The sequence below is a fragment of the Seriola dumerili genome, unplaced genomic scaffold, assembly GCF_002260705.1.
Source record: "Seriola dumerili isolate Sdu_G_001 unplaced genomic scaffold, Sdu_1.0 BDQW01000149.1, whole genome shotgun sequence".
In the NCBI taxonomy this organism is placed as follows: Eukaryota; Metazoa; Chordata; class Actinopteri; order Carangiformes; family Carangidae; genus Seriola; species Seriola dumerili.
This window is the reverse complement of record NW_019174404.1, coordinates 399,530-424,145: the sequence shown is the minus strand read 5'-3', so window position 1 is coordinate 424,145 and position 24,616 is coordinate 399,530. Positions and strand designations below refer to the sequence as shown.

General features: G+C 40.7%; 1 protein-coding gene across 1 annotated transcript in view; it reads right to left on the bottom strand.

Moving 5' to 3' along the window:
- Positions 1-1,369, bottom strand: part of slc4a11 (solute carrier family 4 member 11) — a 73,689-nt gene extending 72,320 nt beyond the window's left edge. The window contains exon 1 of the mRNA XM_022750893.1: positions 1,221-1,369. Coding sequence (XP_022606614.1) covers positions 1,221-1,257 — 37 coding nt within the window. The 5' untranslated portion in view covers positions 1,258-1,369. The remainder of the gene's footprint in view (positions 1-1,220) is intronic.
- Positions 1,370-24,616: the final 23,247 nt, after the last annotated feature.

Genomic DNA, 24,616 nt, shown 5'->3' with positions numbered 1-24,616 from the left:
GAGGACTTTCAGCGAGGGGAGAACTCGCTGCTTTCCTGTGGCTGTCACCAACACTAATCTGTCTGTCTTTCTCCATCTCACACACACACACACAAGCACACACGCTTCAAACAGGCCCAAACACACACAGCCACCGATCGCTTTTTTTTTTCTCTCTCAATTTTTCTCGCACAGAAACAACATGCACACAGCCGAACGGTACACACAGATACATGTGCACATTCATTCTCACACACACACACACACAAGCACACACGCTTCAAACAGGCCCAAACACACACAGCCACCGATCGCTTTTTTTTTTCTCTCTCAATTTTTCTCGCACAGAAACAACATGCACACAGCCGAACGGTACACACAGATACATGTGCACATTCATTCTCACACACACACACACACAAGCACACACGCTTCAAACAGGCCCAAACACACACAGCCACCGATCGCTTTTTTTTTTCTCTCTCAATTTTTCACGCACAGAAACAACATGCACACAGACGAACGGTACACACAGATACATGTGCACATTCACACACACACACACACACACACACACACTGTTTCTTGTGCTGTGTCGATCCCGCTCTCTCTAGCAAGCGCACATGCACGAGCCCCGCCAGTGCAACACATGAGAAAGTGCATTATGAGCCCAGGCTTTCTCTGCATTCCAGCTGTCCCTGCTCGACAGGTATACTGTTTTTTTACGGGTGGGTTTGCAAAGCAATCGTTTCTCAAGGTTCAGTTCCTGAACTGAAGAAATACGACGCAGAATCACGTCGCATACCAGACATAAACAAGGAGAAGAAGAAGAAGAGGGAAAAAAAAAACAAAAAAACAAAACGGCAGAAGCGTACTGATACAAAAATTGAAGAAAAAAAAAGAACAAAAAAAAACATCTGCATTTCTGCAGAACAAGAGGGCTTCCACAACCACACCTCCCCTAGGAGGGAAAATAAAAACAGGTTTTCTGTCACAAACAGAACGCTGCCACATTCCTAAGTATGCAGATAGAGCAAACACAGAAAAACGCCAAGTATGTACAGTAGAACGCATGCACACCCAAACATCTGCCGTTCCTCAAAGTGGAAGTGGAGGTGGGCTGCACATGTTTTGCACAGGGGGTTCTCGGGTTTCACTAGGTAGGGAAACCCGAGGTTCTCCCAGTGAACGCTGTGTCGTGCTCAGCTGAGGAGCCGCTCTGAGAGCTTTGATCCACTTACCCGAAGGCACAAAATGAAGAACTTTGTTGGTCTCCATAGCTGAGCAAGTGGTGGCGAATGCACACTTCCTCTCTCCAACTGCCTCCCCCCCCCAAGTCAACCCATCATGGTTGTGTTATCCTGTGCTGATGAGTGTGAGATCACCTCTGCTCCCTTGCTCTGCTCTGTTTCTGACTGCCTCTCAGACACATGCAGTGACTCAGCCCCACTCTGCCTGCCTACTCGCTGTCCCGCCGCTGGGTCCTAGTGCCTTCTCTTTTCTCCCCTCCATTCCTTTATCCCAGCCCACCACTCAGCAGCCTATGGCAGGGCGGCATGCAGCAAGGCAAAGCTCACGTCAAGACACACCTCCCCAACACTCTTCTCTCAACACATCAAAGCCAACGTACAAGATGTCATCTCATCGTCAGCCATACCGACTCACCTGGTCGCCATTATGCTTCGTCATATAGCTCAGAGCGGCTTAACTAGTTTCACCATGAATGTGAGCTTATCTGTGTCCTTGATCTCACACTTGTGCGCTCACACTGCTCGCGTTTGGACAGAGTCACATCAAGAATAAACAGTATGAAAGCGAGAGCGTCTGTTCTTGCTTTGTGTGCTGTAGTCGTGTGATCATTCCACACAACATGCATTTATTTATGCTCACTTTCATGGACGTACTGCTTTGTCTGCCTCTGCAAAAAATATTGTGGATCAAACTAAGATTAATCTAAACCAATCCAGGTCCAAAACCAACCGACAGTTGACTGCATTTTCAGCCCAGCTCGAAAAGCCTGACATCACTCTCTCTTGCTCTCACTCGATTTCCCGCTCTTACTCTCTCTCTCTCTCTCTCTCATGCACATATAATGACACAGATTCTGGTGTGCTCTTCATCGTCTTGCTCTGATCTTGGTTCTGGTTCCAGCTTCTTAAATGCGAGGATTTGCCACTTTTCTAAGTTTTATATGACTTTGAACAGTTGGTGAGCCAGAAACTGTTTAAAGGCGTCGCCTTGGGCTCTGGGAAATTGTCAAAACTTTAAGACACATATTTTAGTAACTATCAGTTGATTAACTGAAAAAACATGCGAGAGATAATTCACTAACTGAAACAGTTCTTAGTGCGGTTTGCCAGGGGACTAGTAGTGGTTGGAACATATACCGTATGGCCCCGATGTCGACCTTTGTTGCATGTCATACCTTTCTCCCCCCATGTTTCCTGTCCACATCTATACTGTCAAATATTGAATAAATGCCAAAACCTTTTTAGTTAGTGAGTTGCAGCCCTGATAAAAACTGACATCTTTACTTTGCCTTGATGTGAGAAGAGCAGCACGGCACAGTTCTGTTGGTATAGTATCTGGCAGGCACAAAAAGAAAGCAAAGCATACAAAATAAGTAAAGATCCACATGTTCTTGACTTAACACCACAGAGTGTAAATCATGGCAAAGAGCACAGATGAGTCAATCATGCCTAGCTGAAGTGACAGGGAGTGGGATCAGATTTGTGTTGACACCTCCGCGTTCAGTTGCCAAAATCTCCGATCTCGAGTGATGACAAGCAACGTCAACTCTGTCCGAAAGATCCAAAAGAGCAAGCTGCTGCTGAGAGCGTCTGATTCTGGACTGGTTTAAGTGTCGTCGGTGTGAACTCGCACAAGTCAGCTACACAAATCTACGTAATCAATTAATTGAGGTTTGTACTAAAGAACGGCAACCTCAAAACGCAAATACGATCGGATTCTCACATCAACATTCAAAACGAAAACGAAAATAAAGAAGTAAATCCTGCACACTCCCCACCTCCCACCCAGCACTGAGATCACACATTTGTAAATAGTAACACCAACAGTTTTTTCACAGGATAGTGATGTATGATTGGCAACACAGACACACTGAGTCCACATCATGTGAAAACAGAAATATTAAAAACTGATTTCAAAAGAAATCTGAATAGAAATTGTCATTAACAAAAATAAAAATCAGTGTTGTCAGGAGACTGGATCTGCCTGTTTACTGCATTTCTCTACATAAAAATACATTTTCTACAATTGTTAATATAATATCGGCTTAGGTTTTGTTTTACATACACTGCATGTAATTCCATCTAATAAAGTGCACAGAATTATAATGCATAAAGCTTTTTATTTTGGGGACAGAGGACGCAGTAAACGCTTTTAACTGACAGAATTACATTTATCTACAAGTCAAATAATCAAGTAAAAATCTAATAATACCAAGATTAGACACCATTGATTCTTATTTACCCATTTCAGCTTCCTAATGAAGGCACTGACTATTAACTTTATTATTAACTTTATTTCAGACTCTCAAATTAGCGACACTGTCAAAGGTGACAATCAAATTGACTTTGCCTTTTATATTGTTGGACTGAAGTCACTTGTTTTTGTGATGTAATAATGACCAGTTTGGTTCAAGGCTACTGGAGCAAAAAAAATTAATTTCCCACCCTGATGTAAATGCTCTGTGAAAGGTCAGTCATTTGCATTAGCCTGCATATATAACATCACTGTGTGAGGTATGGCCAGTGGGCCTGCTTTGCATAAGAACTGTTACACACTGAGAGAGTAAATGCATCACGAGCGTTCGCCCTGTAGGATAATTCAAAGTGTTCTCATCCGCCACAAACCTGCAGCCGAGGTGTCATGATGGGTGCACTTAAACACCAAACGGCGTGGCTACATCGCAACCCATGTCTTGGTATACGTCAGAGAGAGCAGGTGAGCTGAGAACCTGGTGGAAAACATGGCTGTAGTAAATTGAAGTGATGCGTTGAAGCCTAAAGGTTGGATTTACTCTTGCCTCCATCAGAGAAGTCAAATCTCATTAACATGGCGGCTGCTGGGTGCACCTGAGGTGGTTGAAGTTAAGCTCGACAGAGTGTAAACGAGAAGAACAGATACTGTTAATGAATAAAATGTTAATCTGCAAACATGAACTCCAGAGACATTTGGAACTGGTCATGTAATATCCTTCCTTTCTTCCCTGTGCAGGAAAACTCCAAAAAAAAAAAAAAAAAAAGTTTTTCTTGCTTTTAAGTTTCTATAAAACTACAACTACAACTCTTGGTTGATCAGTTTGTTTGTTCACTTTCAGTCTTGAACGTGTGTGGAAGATCAGTTAGTGTCTACAGGCGTCGCTGAAGGGGACTGACCGAGGTCACTAAGCGTCAGGTCATACCTGCCCTACCAGCTCTCTAAAAGCCGAACCATTGTTTGCTCACTTTCACTCTTGCTGACCAGTTAGGTTGGCAAAAGCACATCCTTCTTATCTAACACCCCTTATCTAACTTATCTAACTCCTGAGAGCCAATGCAGGAAGGATAACTGCTCCTTCCTTAATTCTAATATTCTAATATTTTTCTAGTTTAGATATAATGTGTCTCATAAAACATAAAACTCGTTCACATACAACAAATTGCAGAATCTCCACAAAGGAAAATTTAAAAAGTGGCATAACATTAAATATCAATTCATATCATTAAACCTGCAATAACAGATTTTTTTGGCCACTTTTGAGGCAGAGCAAATACTCTATAAACATATGTATCATCACCTTTTAAATTCATTTGGCATCCTTGTTCGCATACAGCTGTTTGTTTTATCATTATTTAGAGCCACATGATGAATTTAAGTCCAAAATAAATTCACTCTGTTGTTGGTTTCCATCATCTCCTGTGGGGAAGTATCTGGTTCTTTAGCTGCTAAAATGCTCTGTCTGCTGTTCGGTGCTGAGGTGGTGCACTGTGGGGGGGGGGGGGTTTCGAGCTGTGCCTGCTTCGGCCAAAAATGAGGCTTTGAGAGCAGTGAGAGTGAACCAGAACGGCCAAACAATGAGCTGAAACTCACCACAAAGCTCCGTAAAGCCGAGGGGAGCTGCAGGTTCAGGTGATAATTCTCTGTAGCTTCATCACTACAAGCGACACCTTTCACGCGGTCAGATTGTTAGAAAATTATTCACTGTGGCCAAGACAGATGGATATTTTCCAGTTGAAAAATAAACCACCATGCGGACAAACTCTGCAACGTCTTGTTACTTATCGGCCAACAAAAGCTAAACCTGGCCTCAAATATCAGCCAATATCGGTGGAGCTTTATTAGCTATTACATACATGCATTTCTTTGAATTGTTCTGTACTTTGTCAACTCACAATAATATTGTTTTAACTTGAACCGTGGGGAGACTTAGGAGTTAGAGAGCGAGCGAGAGTGTTGGCACTCGCTGTCAAAATATCATGAGCCGGGGAAAAGGGAGTTACGTAAACAGAAATATTTCACTAATTTCTTGACTCTAATTATAGCTGCCATCATTGCCAGAAACAAGAATCCAGAACAACACATCTGTCAAAAACAAAACAGCTTCCATGTTTGAAAACGGATAGCCTTACATTACCTCATCCACAGCTATTCGCTTCAACCACACCACACGATTTTCCACTCAAACCTCGTGCAGATTCTCCCTGCTGGGATGTGGAGAATGAACAAATGCAGATTTTGTGTTACATGCTTGTTTTTCGGCACGGTGGTCTACGCAGTCAGTTCGCAACAGAGAGACCCGGAGGGGCACAAGAGGCATCACGTAACCTGCCACGGCCATATGCTGTGTTCAACTGTCCGTGACACTGAACCCTTACTGTCTACTTACTTCAAGTCAGTGTGGACAAAAGAGCCGGCACTGAAGATGTCGAATCTCTGCTCTACGGGAGAAGCACATCTTTAAAACCTGGCTCTTGTTTATTGATGTTTGTTTGGTGTTCAGTGCTTTTAGCAATTTTTTTTTTTTTTTTAGTGCAAAGGGGAAGTGCAGTGAGTGCTCTTTAGGCCGCTCCCCGCCATGCACAACAACAGTTTCAGCAGGCAGGCCACATTTGTGCAACTGCAACATGCAGAATGTTACAATGGTTGTTCCACTGCCAGTCCTCTTAGACAGCACGAAAAAACAAACAAATAAATACATAAAAAAAAAATACTGTCGCCTGCTGCCTATTTAATAAAAGAAACTGTATTTACTGACATTCTGATAAAGGCTGTTGTCCTCAAACAGTTACACACCTGGAGCCCGGCCAGAACAACCACAGTCTGATTACAGTTGAAACAATTAGTTGATGTAATTGATCCATCAATATTTTTGATTCATATGTAAATAATTAAAGTCATTTATCGAGCAAATGCACTAAATATTCTCTGATTACAGCCTCTCATGTTTTGTTGACTAATATCGTGTTGAGAACCTCTGGGCTCTGCTGGACGTCTTTCACTTGTTTCCTTGACATTTTATGGACTAGACAGATTATTTATAGAAGAATTGATGAATTGACTGATGATGATTTTAGTCACAGCTCTCAGTCTGCTCGTTCACCTCCTCGTCCAGCATTATCCCGCCCGACCAGGAAGTGAACCAGAAGCCTTTTCGGTTTCAAGGTAGCCGCTCTGACCTGTAGTCTATCGCTGCTTAAATGTTATTAAATCATTAACTTTAATTGAACAGATTTAAAACTTTATAAATGTTTTGAAAGCATTACTTTTAGATACCCATTTCCCAGCATCTCAGGGGAAGCCACTCATGACCAATACGAAGCCACAAGAACAGTTACAGTAGGTACAGTACCGTAGCATTGGCATTTACTTCTTTTCAACATTGTATTTTGACTCTTCAATTATTCTAGAAGGGCTGAGTTTCGATGTTTTCTTTCAACGAGTTTCACATTTTGCTCTGACACTTGCACACACACACACACACACACACACACGTACTGTGTATGTATTGTCTAACAGCGCAGCCTCCTCCTCCATCCCATCTCGCCTTAGACTCCAGCTGAGAGCTTGAAGCCAGGTATGGCGTCTGGTTTCTGCTCAGAGCGACACGTCTAGTAAAAAAAAAACAACAAAAAAAAAAACGGTTCTTCGCTCTCTAATTGGCATCAAAAGATAGTTCCACATACCTGGAGTGGGAGGTGTTTGTGTGTAAAAACAGAGGTAAAATTTTAAGTTTCAGATGATTCTGAGCGCACGGGGGAGGCGTCTGGAATGACCCTGCAGCTGCTCTGTGGCTACTCATCAGCGGGTGCTATGATGCTGGAGGTGGGAAGCTCACTCGGGTATGTGTGCGTGTTACTGAGTGATGAATCACCACTTGTGATCTGCCTTAACCACTCAAAAGCAATAAGGTGCACGGGGAGAGTTTAGCAGTTGGTACCGGGCCTCTGGAACCACATGAACTGCTGGCCTGGGATTGAATGCTGCCAGAACCGTCCAGACTGTGTACGTGTCATTATCTCAGTAGACCACAAAAAAAAGTAAAGGTGTATATGTGATAGGGTGTAGCACTAACACTGAGGAGAAACTTAAAGAGAACAAGGTGACTAAGACCTAACTAATTAACCAAAACATTACGAATACATTAATCAAACACAATGACTCACATGAATATTAAATATAGCATGGGACACAATTTTATCTGGATTTAAAGAGCCAATGAAGATCGATAAATACAAAATTATTTTGTACTTTCAAGAGGCTGTGATGGAGTACACCTTTTCTAAACAACAGAGCCGGAGCTGAGAGTCTCCTGGTGTCACCGCGAGTCCCACAGTGCAAATAAAGCTGCACAGTATGTCAACATGATGCCTGTGTGTTTTTTAGAGAAACGTTTAATGTGAGCTGGAAGGTCTGAAGGACAAAGAGGATGTAATGATCAGCGCTGCACAGTATATTGTTCTGTTGATTCATTCATCATTATTATTAGTAATGTTACTATTATTATTATTATTATTATTATTATCAGCTGCAAATGATCAAATAACAATTATTTTCATCATCAAGGAATCTGTTTATAATTTTCTCAATTAATTGCTTGGTCTATAATACCAGAAAACAATGAAACTCTCACAGTTAACTAGAGTCTAAAGGAGTGTAATCTGACCTCTTGTTTTGTCTGAAACACAAAGATATTCAATTTACTCTAATGTAAGACAAGAAAAAGCAGCAAATCCTCACGTCTACAGCACTACTCGATCAAATGATTATATGTTTGAAACTCTGCTAAGTCATTTTGCATTTAATTCTGAAGAGTCCAGCAGCAGCAGTTTTACTTTGTTGTTTTGTTGTTTTAACTAAGCACAAATTAATAATTCATATTCCCAATTCAGTACATTTTCGCATTCAAATGACTAATATGTGCTCTTGATTTAATGCCGTCCGTGTAACAGTAAAAGTTAAAAGTTTGTGTGGCTACATTAGCTATTGTTGCAGCAGCACTGACAAGCTTTGGCTGCTAACAGCGAGTTATATAATCCAACAATCCAGTGCAGAAACTGTGCTAAAATAAACAGTGGAAGTTGTTAGGCCATGGACAGTTTAACTTCTTCAGAGCTGCTTGAGTTTAATCCAGTTTTGTTTTGATTTTGGATGGATAGGCATGGATACTTTCATTTGCCAGCTAACTAACTGTTATCTTTGACTTATCTTAATAACATAACATGCTACAATGAGTTGAGTTGTTTACCTCTCTGTTAATTTGTGCACATAAATTTTACTTTACAGTCTGTGTCAAAAAAAATTCCTGACTCGGTAAGTTCACATTTTTAAGTGCATGTTCCTTTTTACCAATAAAATCCCTGTGGTAGTTTATTCTAATACGCAGCATAGAGCCCTGATTAGTACAGGCCTGCGGAAATGATGTGATTTAACTGATTTGTAGTCTAGTATTGTACAGGACTGTGCTGCTGCAGTGTATGTGGTGTCCTTTTGTCCTTGTGCCAGATGTCAGGATGTGGCGTATAACTCATTAGGATGCCAACATGCCTCTGTACCAGTGTTAAGATTTTTCACTTGGTGATTTTAAAGCCTGCCGACCCTGTGTGGAGAAGCCACGGGGCCCCTAAGGTAGCTGCGTCTGCAATAGTGTAGTAATAATGGTAATACAGCGTAGCAAGTAATGATGCACAAACAGCCACAGCTATTGCCTCAATGAGTCATCAATCAGTGAGGGAATCCTGCTCCCTCCTTTTGACTGGGAACAACCTTCATTAGCAGCTGTGTGTGTGTGTGTGTGTGTGTGTCTGTGTCTGTGTGCTTGTGCTTTAACTACACCTTGGTGTCTGCATATGTAGGTGTCTATCTTGTCTTACTGCCTATGTGTGGGCGTCTATTTTGTCTTACTGTTTGTGTGTGTCCGTAAGCTTGTGTAGCTGTCAGATTTTCTGTGCATGTGTGTGCATGTGTGTGCATGTGTGTGCGTGTGTGTGTGTGTGTTTGAACGCATTAGGGGGGGTCTGTCTCTTTTTTTTTTTTTTCCTTCAGCGTCGTCTTTGTTGTTGTTGTTTATGCTGTACTCTGGCACAGGAAGAGAGAGAGAGGCACAGTGATGATCATAATAACACTCGGGAATAAAGGAGCGAAGAGAAATTAAGGGTAGACGGGGAGGAAGATGATGAAGAGGAGGAGGAGGAGGAGAAGGAGGAAGAGAAGGAGAATGAGGGGAGCAGCTGGTTCTTGTTACTCTGCTGCCCGCACACATCACTGCAGGAGCTATCAGAATATAGCTTCCCGCAATTCCCTCTGTATGGGTATGTGTGTGTGTGTGTGTGTGTGTGTGTGTGTGTGTGTGTGTGTGTGTGTGTGTGTGTGTGTGTGTGTGTAGCAGTGTTCAGTACTGAGCTGTAAGTATTGCCAAGGGGATGAGGGCATATTTCAGGTCACAAACTAGCTACAGATTTAATTTGGAGAAGAACAACTTGATTATGTTCTCTCAGGCAAAAAAAACGGCTCAGGGAAATATAACCGAGTTGACACAGGTGAACACACACATCAGTGCTCTAATAATGTACGTATGTAATGACACATGCAATTCAACATGCTGTGTGCAGGAACGGTGGATACCTTTACCTAAGGACACCTTCACACTGGCAGTTCAGTCTGCACCTGAGAGCTGTTTGTGTGCGAGTACAGATGCATTGTGGTACAGTCTAAATGCTGCCGTCCAAAAACAGGTTCATGCTCATGTCATGATAACATGAATAGTGACATTCGTTAGCAAGAAAATGGAAGAGATAAACTGCTTCGCTGACGTATGAGTAGTAAATATCATTCAAGGCCAGCTTGGAACCGTATGGATTTTTTTATTCTCCAAGAAAGCACATGAAGGAGGGTTATATAAAACAATCAGGCGGTGTGATCATTCTGTACCTTCACAATATGATTCTAGCCCTTAAACTGGCTGCAACTCTCTTACGGTATTCGACAGACTCTTTTTTTGACAAAGAGACTGCAGATGGGGACCATAGATTGGAACAGCAGTGAAAGCGATCCTGCAGAGTTAGAGGGAGAGGAGGACAATCAAACTCTGCTGCAGGCTCACACTAATAAATACCTAAAACACTCCCAGTGCAGTGCCATAGATCCTCCCAGTAAGAATTTAGGCTCCATCCTTGTCTTGTTAGTGCACTGGCCAAAAATTGAATTAGCTCAATTTAAAAGTTTGATCATCAGCGTCTTTCTAAACCATCTGGGAATGAGAGGAAGTTGGACTTTCAGTATTTCTGAAACCTGAGTCATTGTACGGGTGAATAGCTTCTTTTTTTTTTTTATTTTGTTTGAAAACCTCATGAATTATCAACTTAGAGGATGTTCCAACCTTTTAAGGGAAATACTGTGACCTGATCAGTAGTGTGACACACTGTGGGCAGAAGATGATTTGCAGCATTTTGTGTTTTATATTTTTGGGGATTTAGGTTGTCTCAGCGCAGCGATGATGATCTGTCTGGTTTGATCTGTCGTCCCAAAGAACAACAAATAAATGTGATTAATGATAAGCTAGGAGCAGCTTAGAACTACGCTCGCTGACTCGTGATTAGATCATAGCTTCTCATGGCAAACCTGCTTTACAAACAAAGCTGAACTCTGTGTGATTTACTCGTATTTATACGTGTGTTACAAACACATCATGGCAGGGCTAGCCTAAAACATACATTCATATTATTTCTATCCAGTAACAATTTCTTGATTTTCCAGAGAATGTATCATGTCACAGTAAACATCGATATTGCGATATAAAAATACATACATCTCGATAGATGATTTTTAACATATTTGAGAACCCTGCAGCTTGATTGATCTGCTGATATGCAGTATGCAGTACACACTGGCCGATAAACAGGACAGAGTATAAAAGTATGTTCATCTCAACTGCATCAGTATCTAATGTTGCCTTAACATAAATCATCTAAAACACAAACAGACAGGAGAATTTTAACTATTATTATGTAACTCCATGCTACGAGCAACGTTTCAGTTTCAGTCAGTACACAGAAGTATAACTGGCTCTGCAACTACCTGCTGTAGGCTAACACTAATGTAGGACAGTTAGAGTGGCTGCATCTCATCACAATTTACATCTCCGTATTGGTCGACTTGTTTGGCAGTGGAATAACGGATGTCGGGGCGGACTGCGGTTCGACAGAATCAATCCTCACACGTGTCCAATAACAGCCGTGTACCACAACACAGTAAATCCCACCTGCTCACTTAAAGTAAGCTCACCTGGAAACCTGCAGGACATAGCGGCCTGAATTGCAAAATGAGAATACCGGTGCAACAAGCGTAGTGAGGAAGCTTCAACTCTCATCTAAATCAGCAAGGTTGGCTGAGCACACACTTTTTTTTCCCAGCACCTCCATGCAACAACCTTCTTGCTCAAGGACACTATTGACTTTCCTTGCCTTGCTGTTCCCAGAGGCTTTCAGATTTGAACCAGCAACCCTCTGGTCATAAATAAACTTCCCAAACCTCTCGGCTCCTACTACCTCCATAAATACTCCTTATAATGTCCAAATAAAACTGTGGTAAGGGTGAACTTTATTAATCCCTGAGGGGAAAACAAAGTCAGCAGCAGAGAAAAAAAAGGTTATAAATGACAAATAAAAAGTGAGATTACAGGATGAATGTCTCTTTGATGCAAATGTAATGATTCTCCAGATTTTGTTAAGTAAAATATTTAGGCCATTGACTGATATACAGCCTTTAGGTGTGCAGATGTGATCAATAATTCTCAGTCCTGTGCAGACAAAATGCACAGCAACTACTGTATGTGCACTGATGACTACATACAGATTTATAAATGGCTTCTGCTTTTACATAAAAATAATTATGGTATGAGGATGTGTATCATGCACAAATTAGCAATGCAAACGAAGACATCGCAGCGACTGAGGATTTCTAAGCAGGAGCTCTTGAATAGCATCATGAGCACATTCAACAGGACAAATTACGTCCTCCAGTGAGACACATACACACTGCCCTCTACTGGAAACTACAGAGGCTCAAAACAGGTACACTGCTGTGGCTTCATCACATCATTTCTACTGTACTTTTTCTTCTAGGGTACAAAGATTGTTTGAAAATGAGCAGAAGATTTAGGTCTACATCTATTTCACACTGGCAGAAGAAAAGCGAGTAAGTGTGTTGCATGGCTTAAAGAAACACAACACAAGTTATCTCAGCGAGGCTTGTCTGATCTTGAATTGGTCAGATACACAAATGTGCAGAGAAGTAGAAGCGGCATTCAATTGAAGATAGCGGCCGTGCCCTTTGATCCCCAGTTTCCCCTACATGTTTTGCCTGTGATAGTCTCTACACATAGCTTCACATACACACATACACACACACACACACACAGACACACAGACACACACACAGACACCACTGCACAGGAAATGTTTGTTGTCTTTATGTTTCCAAAAGCCCTTATGGGGAAGCAATGCTGACACAGACACTTTTAACTTTCAAGTGAGTGAGTGAAACGGTCAAATCAGCAACATGGATCATCCTGCCTCCTCCGCACCACTGTAAATCACTCACACACACAAAAGGGACCTCAACAAAACACTTCAGGGTGGTGAAATGCTTGGAAATTACATGTTTAAACTCAAACTTAATTTAAACTGTCACGAAGAAAAGATCAGTAGTGCTGAAGCCTGTTCTTTTGGCGGAATAACTGCACTAATTGAGTCAGATCTGTATTAATTTTGAACAAAATTATATGATAGACACCGTGGACATTAAGTGTGTGTGGGTGAGGGTGGGGGTAGATGGGGGCCGGGCTATTTCACTCTATCCTTAACAAAATGTCACAATGATTGTAGATTAATAGTCATGGTAAATCTAATAATACTGCATGTGCTACTCACTTTATCTGATGTGTGTGTAAAGATTTAATTTTGAAATCGCTACCCATCTCTTTTGGAGAAAATTATAATTTCCTGATGTTCATCATTCAGGATCCTGTCCGCAGAAGTGTTTCATTTAATCAGCGAGGACTGCGAGCTCCTACTTTGTGCTATTAATATTTTTGCAAGAGTGCATGTCACTATTATCAAAATAGATTAAGCTGCCTCATTTTGAAAAGAAGCCCATCTCTTTGCTTTTACAGAACAGCATCTGGGAAAAAAAAAAAAAAAAAAAATGTCACTCTGCAGCAAGCTTTAACATTCTGTGCACCTACAAAGCGCATTAAAACGCTGCAATAAACTGCAAAGGGCACCTTGTTGTATTGTGCTCCAAGCAGGAAGACAGCAAAGACACAGTTAGTGGACAAACACAGGGTGGGATTTCCTCTCCTCCTGACTGGCTCCTGCCTTACATTGTCCATTTTCAGATGCTGGCCAAGTTCAGCTTGCCAAGGAGAATAACAAAGTGCGTCTGTCATGAAACCGCACACAAATACACACACACACACACACACACACACACAAGGACTATGGGTCCAAATGATTTATCCGTGTGCCAGTATCGTAAACCAATACTAACATCACAATTATTCATGCATTCATTTTACGAACAGTACGTGTTTGAACAGTGGCAGGACACTGTATGTGTGAGCTGTAAAGGCTAATGATATTGTCTTATATTAAGCTTCACCAAATGTCAGAAATGTACTCATTTAAATCCATTTTCTGCAATATCCTCCCAGATTATTCCTGCAGCCATTAAGTAAACATGTCCGCTTTAAAACCGGGCTGAATCTGGGATGTCCCGGTGGCCTAATGGTTGTGGTGCATACCCCATAAACGCAATGGCCGCAGTCCAACTGCCAACCAAGGGACCGTTGCTACATGTCATACCGCTCTCTCCCCATGTTTCCTGTCTACCTCTACACTGACCGTCAAATAAAAATAAACAAAAAACACAATAATCATTTCAAAAGAATCACACAACTATTATATTTCAATATGAAGCAGATCCTACTACTGTACATTCTGAAATAAAGTAATTATTATCTTTATATGCAATACTATCATATTTCACCTGCAAATAACTAAATCAATGCTTCCTGGGACATAAAGAAAACTGAGTCAGCCTTTCAATATGTTCAGATTTCACTTGCTAACTCTTCCAGGAATGTTTAGTCAGTGGATGTAGGCTAATCTTACATTGCTCTTTCCTTAAGCAACAAATCATAAAAGGAAAGTCTAATGCCACTGGGATCTTTAAATGTTCCACAGATAGAAAAAGGGAGAAGGCGTATGGAAAGTAAATCTTATTTTAATACAAGGACTTGCACAAAAATATTTTAAGTCGACACAGTCACTTGGCATAGATTTTATATCCCTGTGTCATCCTGACTTTAAAGTTAACTGCTCCGGTTACAATAGCCTGATGAATGATCTTTTATTAAGTCTTTGACATTCACATTTAAGGTGACTGAAGGTGTCGGCTACTCTTCAGTTCATTTCCGTGTCTGCTGTCAGCTGTATGTTTTCCCTGTGTGTGGGCTCCTGCTGTTCCATGTTTGCCAGTATGTACTGTGTTCCCAGTACAAAGTGAGCACTGTGTGAGCCTGACATTAAGTCACTGCAGCACGTCATCCAAGACAAATACTTACACTGCATTAGACACAGGAATTAGAATTGCTCAGATTTCTAACGACAAACGGCTCAAAAGAACAACACAGTAAGATTTCTATGACCTCCCCAAATAATCCCATGCAATTATTTTACTTAACATCCACTGCATCTATTAATATATCCCGTAAATTGCAATTCAGTACACAGATAAATGTGTCAAACTTAGATTTGTCTGTTATTAAAGCTGCATATCGACACATGTTCAAATGACTCACAGTAATGTCAAATAAAAAAAAGAAAAATGTCTAAGCTCTGCAGCTCTGTGCAGCTGTGAGCCTCCTTTAGCTCAGTGTTAGGGTTCTCCAGTCACACACAGACTGTATGGTTGAGTCACGCTCCTCTAGTTAATCCTCCTATATAAAACCATAGATAGTCGTCTCCAGTAAAATGCTCACTTCTTCTCCTTACATGTCATTTAAAACTGATTTTCAACTGCATTTCTGCAACATTGCTAGAATAAATGAACCAAAGTGGTGGGCAGTAATCATTCCTTTGAGATTTTATAGATTTGATAATTCAATAAGCTGAGAGATAATTAATTAATAAAAATAAAAATGAAATAATCTGTTTAGTATTTCTCACAGATGCAATTAACGCAACCTGTAGTCCCTCTCTTCACACTGTACAGCATGTGTAAACATAACATACAGTATACATATACATATTTAACCCAGACACACTGATACAGCTATTTAACTTGGCAAATAAAGTCCTTCTGAAAAGAGACTGAGGGAGGTGGAAGCTAACTGACTGTGCACAGTCACCGTGTCTGAGCTGATTGATTAATGGCTTCACCAGTAGTGACTTGAGTCCACTGCTGTCCTGCGAGACAGCGGTTAATTAAAGACACTTAACAAACAATTAACACTGTGAACCAAATTCCCATGCGTCCATGAACACACCGCTGACACCGTTATTTAAGACAGACAGAGAAACAGAGAAGGTGCACCCTCACCAACCTTACATAATATTTGTGATTTACATCAGTAAGGAGAATTCTGCATATATTCAACACCTTGCGCCCAACACCCAGGAGCTAACGCAGCTAGCATGGTTTAGCACACAGACAACAACCGTCCCACTGCCGGATCTTTCTCGGAGGTACTTGCATGTTTGTTATTTAAACCCTGCAAAGACGTAGCTCAACATTTTGACTTGTCATAACAGGAAAAGCACAGGTGAAACAAATTTTGTTTACAATGGCTCAGTTCCATCACGTGTCCCAGTAAGCACGCACAATACCAGGACCAGGGAACTAGCTCACCTAAATGGAATGCAGTTGTTTTAAATGTTATTAATTACGCTTGCTTTTCCTGCTAGGATAAAAATGTCTGCTGTGAGAAGGGTCTAGTGGGAAAAGGGTCTTGATAGGTGGCCTCAAAAAAGGTCTGAATGAAGACATGTTTCATTACATCCCTACTGTCACCGGGGTGTTGCAATGAATTGTTTGTTGTACATGATCTAAATGCTGCTGCAGAGCTTATTTCACATATCAAGAAGCCAGAACATTTGCATACAAGTCAAATTTCCGTACCAGGTGCAAAAGGAAAGCAATAAACAATGGTTGTAAAAGTTATACAGTATATGGTAATTATTGTTAACATACTGTATGAATATAAAGTATCAGTGAATTCGATTTAAAATGGAACCAACCATTGAAAACCCCATATGGTTTGAACCCAACACTACTTTTTCTTAATGTGAGCTGTACAGTATTAACAGGGTCATGGATGTATTCTCCTGAGCATGTCAACATGTAGAGCATGGCGTTAACAGCGTCAGAGATAGAGGCTCAACTCCCACTGGAAACAAAACAACATGTATGCACTCTCAAGTCCACGAGGAGCTCAGGATGAAAGTGCCAGCCAAATGGCATATAAAAAAGTGGTAATCCTGGGTAAGACAGACAGTTACACAATACACACAGGATGCTGTGGAGAAAAAAAAAAGTGCTTGTTTGAGGAAATTCAAGGTCACAGGAATACAGAATTTTTTTTAAACAAGGCTCTGAACTTTGCGAGGAGGACTAAAGCTTCTGTTCTACACCGGCCAATTAAAAATACAAGATAAGGCAAAGGGAGGTTCAAAAGGCTAATAGTGTGTCTTTCTGCGAAGTGTTCCAATTACAAGCACCTTAATTTTATGATGTAGGAAATGAGTACTAAAAGAAGATGAAAAAATTCAACTTATTGCAAGCCTTCAGCATGAAGGAAAAAATACCTGTCTGTCTCTTTTTATTATATACCATAGATCAAATAACATTTTATATGATTTCTGTCATATTTTATATTTTGTACGTTTGTACCACAGGCACAGCTAATAGTTATTTTCATTATCCATTAACTATGGATTACTTTTTATTAACTGATCAAAAATTAAATGTACTTTCCCAGAACTTGAGGTAACATCTTCAAATTTCTTGTTTTGCTTGAATGAAGTCCAAATCCCAAAGATATTTAATTTACACAGATATAACACAGAAAAGCACCAAATGTTTAGCTTGTTTGCTTGATAAATAAGTTAAATGTTAAATGCTTAATGGGTAACAGAATCGTTAAAGATAAAATTTATGTTCATGAGCTTCTGATTGGTTAATCAACTATCCTTGACGCTACAGTAGGATACATCTATTTTACATTATATTACATTATTTATGCAGAATCAGTGCTAAATCATAAGTTATTGTGTGAAGCACAGTATTGGCCAAAATATTGTTTTACACATAATTACATTAATGTATTGTATCTTATAATCTTATAGATTAAACATAGTTTTTTTGTGTGTGATCTGTCATACAGACATACTCTGTCTACCTTTTCTATGGCTCTGGCCATTGCACTTGCGTGAAATATTGATGATGAAACAGGTGACGCTTATTTTACGATTTCATGTATATATTAAGATCTAAATGGCTGAAATGTAAAAGTGAGGCTGCAGACCCAGGAGAAGACATTTACGGGACGCCACATTTCACTGTTTGTTTGATTTAATACTGCTTGTTTACATGTGTTTTGGCACCGATGACACTGTTTACTCTGCTTATGTGATCAACATTTCCTCTTCTCGGGTATAATGAGTTCTGCTGTATTCCTCACATATCTCCTGACATGTCATAACATGTCTTGGGTGAAAACCTGTGAGGATGTCAGTTAAGGGCTGAAGCTAACAATAGATCACATTATTCATTATTCTGCTGATTGTTTTCTTGATTAAATGAATTGATTGTGTGGTCTATAAATGTCAGAAAAGTCTCATCACAAGTTCCTGAAGCCTGAGGTGATGTCTTCATATTGCTTGTGCTGTCAGACCAACAGTGCAAAAAATATTACATCAGACAAAGCAAAGCAGCAAAATGTCACAAATGAACTAAGGAAAGTTTGAAATTTTGATTGATAAAAGTCTTCCTTGCTTGATTGATTATCAAAATAGTTTTTTCTGTTGATTGACAAATTGATTAATCGACTAATAATTGCAGCTCTAATGTCAAAGCAATGCTTGCCAGACCTGTGAATCCACTCCATGCTATGCAAGGATGAAGTCAAGTGCAAACTGCAGTGTGCCTTCTTTAACGACATTTTTCCCAGTCTGAGATAAAAAATATGATAATTTTATTTTCTTGTCATTCTTCTTAAATGTCTGAGTACAGTACAGTAGATTTTTTTTTAACTCTCTAAATTCCTGTGCATGTTTCCTACAGCACTTCAGCTAAAATATATCTGAAAAATATCCACGGAACACACCGCTGAGCAAACCAAACATCATAATGGAGGCCGTTTTTCAAGGATGAAGTTTCGTTTCTTCACTGACTAATTTTTTCCTCTAAAATAAATTGACCCTCCTTTGGTGCAGTCTGTGTGTCCTATTTAATTATGGACCTTCTCTATCACTCTCTCTCTCTCTCTCTCTATCTTTACCTGTGTGTCGCCCACACACACACACACACACGCACACACACACACCACGCAGTTAACTAGCACTGCACCACCTGTCAAACAGCTAGTTAACTGAACTGTTATGATTGACAAGCGTCCAGTCCAGTAGTTTACAATATTAAATCGTTTTTAATATTAAACAGTTGTCACCAATAAACCATAGCATAAATATCAGCAGTTTACACGCGTGAAACCCCGTTGACAAGAAAGTGAAAAACTAAAATGCATCTTACCTCTAGTAAATCGATTTACTGATACCTCCGTATCTCCTTCGTCTTTTACAGTTTTCATAATGTTCCCGGGCTCCAGAAAGCGTCGAAATATCTTCTCTTAGTGGCTTATCTTTGTTTTTGTGAAGAGAAAAGAAAAGAAGAAGAAAAAAAAAAACCCCAGAGCTGTTGAATTTGTTTTTGTCCGGTCGCTACATTTAAAAAAAGAAAAAAAAGAAAAAAGTAACGGTCAAGGAATCAACGGTCATCACCAGGTGTTAATGACAGCACGCGCCCGCCGAGTGCCTTGAACCAGCGACCCCGCCCACCGCTCGCTGCGGGCACGAGACCCGTTGATGTCTCCAGAAACCAGCAGCGCCGGACGACAAGGGAGCCGAGACACACACACAAAAAAACTGCCCCTATAGGTGCATGTCTGATGACCGGCCATTAAAGTGACACCTGCCGCCGTCACCACCACCAACAACTACTACTACTACTGGGTAATTTGGGCTGAGCTGCTGTGTTTCTGTACCGCAGCAGTCACATTCAGATAAAGGTGCAGTCCGTGATTTAAAATCTAACACCCTTCAAACTCAAAATACAGCCATCACTCTGACTGACAGGTCTGTTAATGAATGGACTAACTAGAAAACTACTCAAATTTACTAACTAACTAACCAACTAACTAAAAAAACAGTTATGTTTTTAAATTGTTGGGTGCAGTAGGTAAAGTTGGCATTTACATAAGTGTACTAAGAGAAATACAACTTCACTCAAAATTATCTATAGTTTATACCAGAGTTTCCCAATATCTACTTACATACACTAGTTGCATTATGTTTTTCATTAACAGTCACTATAAACCATATAATAAAATGAATAAATAGTTAAGCAAATATTTGTATGTAATTCATAAAAACATTAGAGGAAAGTCTTGAAAAAATAAATAAAGATAGTTCAGTGTAACAATAAATTACTTTTCTTTTCTTCTGTTAATCATCTCATGACTAGTTTGTCTTGCATCCCCTTGTCAGGGTCTTAACCCTGATCAACTGGCTTAACTACTCTGGAAACAAATAAGAAAATACGATTTAAAAAGCAGATTTTCCTCTCCACTTCAAAATTATTTAATTATGGACACGTTGTTGCCTTTACTTTATACGGTCAAACATTTACAGATAAGGCTCTTTCGTTTTGTTCATTTTAAAGCAAACTGTTCCAAAATGCCAGTATAACACTGAGAGCCAAATTCAGATAAAAATCCTATTATAATTTTTTATTGAATTATTTGAATGAGTAAAGTACGATCTTGTTTGACTTGGCTATTGCTGAAATATATTGGTAACACAGATAACGCCATCTTCCAGCCCCCACGTGTTATCTACAATGTGGGCAACTGGCACCAGTCTGCAGCTGTGATGTTTAGAAAATGTTTTCTATAGGTAATTGGTAAAATTGAACCACCACCTTTGGGCAGGTAATGTTATGATCTTTTACGGAAAACATACCACAACTAATTTAAAATAATGCAGAATTACTATACCCCAGGTGTTTGTATGAGGCATATACTGTAAATAGCCTACTGTAGCTTTTGTGGTATTATCACCACAGGGCATTTTTAACATTGGTGTTTTTAAGAATGGACAATTAATTGTCAAAATTACAATGCGTAACCCATCCGTTATTAAATGTATTTTTAGAGGCCAGCTGTCCAGATTATGCTGTTACTAAGCCGCATTCACCAGCTGTTAAAAGGGGGGCAGACCTGCCATCAGCTGAGTGCTGGGAGTTCTTGGCTATGGAGTCCTTTGGATACCCGTGGGGGTTCTTTAATTATTTCATGCCAAGAACCCTCAGGTAGGTCTGCTTTATACAACACACCCTTATTAGAACACTTTCACAAAGTCTGTATGCTAGAGATCCTATCGAACCCAGCTTTTCTTGGGATCTGTAAGTGGGAGTCAAACCTTTGATCACAGCAGTCATACTGCACTCTGCAACTTTTCTATAAAAACTAAAGTCCAAGTTAGAAAATCTTTCAGTTTTAATGGACTCCGATTGGCGCTCCGGCTGCCGCATCAACACAGCACTGCCACAGTAATGACTAAATCAGATTTCTTGTCATCTAAAAATAGTTACAATCAGAGGTCTCGTGTCCACATGAGATTTAAAGAAACTCATTCGTGCCTTCATCTCCAGCAGGGTGCAATGCTCTCCTGTTCTTGATCTTCCTAAAAAGACAACTGCAACACGTTTTGGGCTGCTGCAGCTGCTACAATGACGAGAGCTAAGACGACTGAGTACATCACACCAGCTCCAACATGGTTACGAAACCAGTTTATAAATTGCACAACAGCCAAAGGCCAAAATATGTTTCTGATATGTTTGAATAATATAAATCCAGTGGGTCCCTTAGATCTCAGGGAAACAGTTTCTTTTGCCTCCAGTCACAACCAAACACAGTAAAGGTGTATTTGCCTCCAATGCTGCACCAAAGATCACCTCATGATACACCCCAAAACCTCAGCCACTTTCAAGTCCAAATTTCAAAGTATCCCACCACCCCCCCCAATTCCTTTGATTGATCTCGTCCACTGCACTTTTACCTCGCCACATATCATTCTCTACATTATTTTAAACATATGTTGGAATTTTAATGTGCAGCACTTTATTTGCGATTGAAAATTTGCAAAGCAAAGCTAAGAGTGCGAAGTTCATTTTTGGCTTTCTTCTTGACATCTCGGTTGCCATTACAACAACAACTAAGAGTGGAACTGCATTGGACCATGGGATATAGCTTAAAGCTGTGGGTGGAAAAAGCTATTACATAGATTTTGCTATTGCAAATAACTACAAGAAGCTCACACTGTCTGAAAACACTAAGCATAAAAACTAAATGTACATTAGTGTGTAACTGCTGTACAGACTTTATTCCAGTAGGAAAACTTTGGATCTGAATTTAGTGAACACTGTAGTGAAACTACAAACAGCCTCTTGATATAAACTGATGTAAAGTCTTTTTCTAGTTTTATAGGTTTTTAAAAATCTCTTAGCAAAAAATTTTAAACCACCTCCATAACTCTGGTAAGCCATCTCCATCTCACCATTACATACGACCAGCTGTTGCTGAATTTGGTGGATAAACCAAGAGGAGACAAAAAAAACTGAAATCTATATTTTTCTCACTATAAGAAATTCACTAGTGCCTGGAAGCTGATTTAACATCATTCCTCTTCTGCCTGCAGTGATTTCCTTTTCATTCTCTGCCATCAATACTTCACATCTTCCCTCCATGTGTCTCACCTCTCTTTGAGATGGAGACAACCCCCCCCCTCGGCCCCCCATCCCACCCCCACCAGCTCCTCTGCTCTCCCTAATAAGCCAGAGCGAGATTCCTTTGCTGACAGCTGTTCCAGATGGCATTCTTACTCCACGGTTTCGCAGTCACTTGGCTCAGGATCCACCACCGGCGGAGGTGGCTGTCCCTCGCCACCCCCCCCCCTACCCCCCACCCCCCACCCCCACCCCCCCGCCACGTAGGTATCAACACCAACATATGACAGTGTTATGTAATCCTGTATCTGCTTGTTGCGGCGATTGCCCAATAAAGTTCCCCTTCTTTTTCCTCGTTTCTTTTGTGGCTGCTTTTCCTTTTTTCTACAGTCTTTCTTTTCCGCAGTCTTTGCGTCATGTATGTACATAGAGAAAAAGCGTTGGAGACGACGGGTACAGTGTTGAGTCGACTGTAAAGGTGAGAAAACCTTGATGCTCTCAGCTCCCTCTGGATGGAAACAGCCTGAAGGAATACATGAAAGGCCCAGTTCTAAGCACCTGTGCTGAACATGGAAGATAATACACCAGACTCTGCTTTGATTAAAGTACATTTAAGACACTGCCAGTGTTTCTGCTTCTGCATTTCTCTGTTTTCCTCATTTTAATTTTTTATTTTTTTCCTATATTGAATTGTTTCTCCTTTATCTCTTGTTGTGTAATAAATACCACCTGCTTTAGAAATAAATTCAAACAACCGTGCAGCAGAGATATCATCTTTTGCACATTCGTCTTCCTTGTCAAAACCTGGCGGCCAATTTACCCACAATGCAAACTTGAGCACTGTCAGTTTTTTTCCAGAATCAAACTTGTAGTTTACAGTATCTAGTCGTACAACCCCAAGACTTTGTTGAATTAGTGGAGTTCCCCTTTAAGAGCCAGATATTTTTTTTTCTCAGCAGTTTGTAGAAAAAAAACTGAAGCACAGCAGGTGGCCAAAGACACGGCTCCATATTATCTTCATAATGCTGCAGCTTGAATCAGTCACTGCAGATGTGTTGTTAGTTTTACATTTGCCTTCTCCGCGAACACGTGCCACATCATGAACCGTAGATGCTGTAAAGCTGTAAAATGTATCGTGACATTGACGCAGGTGATACCGGCCTGTTCCAATTAACCGGATTAGAACTTCTGTGGAACGTGCGGCCACTAATGCAACTTCATACAATCTCTAATCTAATAAAACTGATCATCGTAGATTCAGACCGGTGCTTTCCACAATGCAAATGTGATGGTGTGTTTGTGTGTGTGTGTGTGTGTGTGTGTGTGTGAGAGGCAGAGAAACAGAGGTGACTAAAGTGGGTGTTATCAGATGCCCCGCTCCTCATAAACCCTTCTGTCCTTTTCTTTGAATGTCCAACTCTTCGCTGAATCTGACCCCTGCATCGCACCCCGACACGTGCTCAGGCACCCACCTTCCCAACCAACCAACCAACCCGCCGCTCCACCCGCCCATCGGCGCCATTCAAATGCACAATACATACGGACACATGCCGACGTGCACGCGAGTTCACACTCACTCCTGTGCCCAGATATGCTGCGGCACTGTATGCACCGATTATCATCAGAACATACATCTGTAAGCAACACACAGTCTCTCTCTCTCACACACACACACACACACACATACACACTTACAAATACACACATACAGACGTCACACTCCTCAGTTGGGGCTTACTCTATTGGCTGGTCTTAACTGCTTTGTAGTATTTTTAGGTCTGTTATTCTGGGGCCTGTCCTGGCAGGCCACTGGGAGAGTATATAAGCCTCCCCCTGCAAGTGGGGACCACTGAGAACACACAGTGGAAACATCTCTGCCCAACACTCCAGCAAACATCCAGCAGGCATTTTAAATCCTCTCAGGGTGAGTAAAAGCCTCCGTGACTTTTAGGGATGTTGCAATGGTTGAACGTACCTCGACTGGCTTCACCCACCTTCTCTTTTGTGAGTGTAAATCAGTATTTTGAACCTTTAGATTTATCAGAAACACTGAAGGAAGTATCAGTGATGTAGA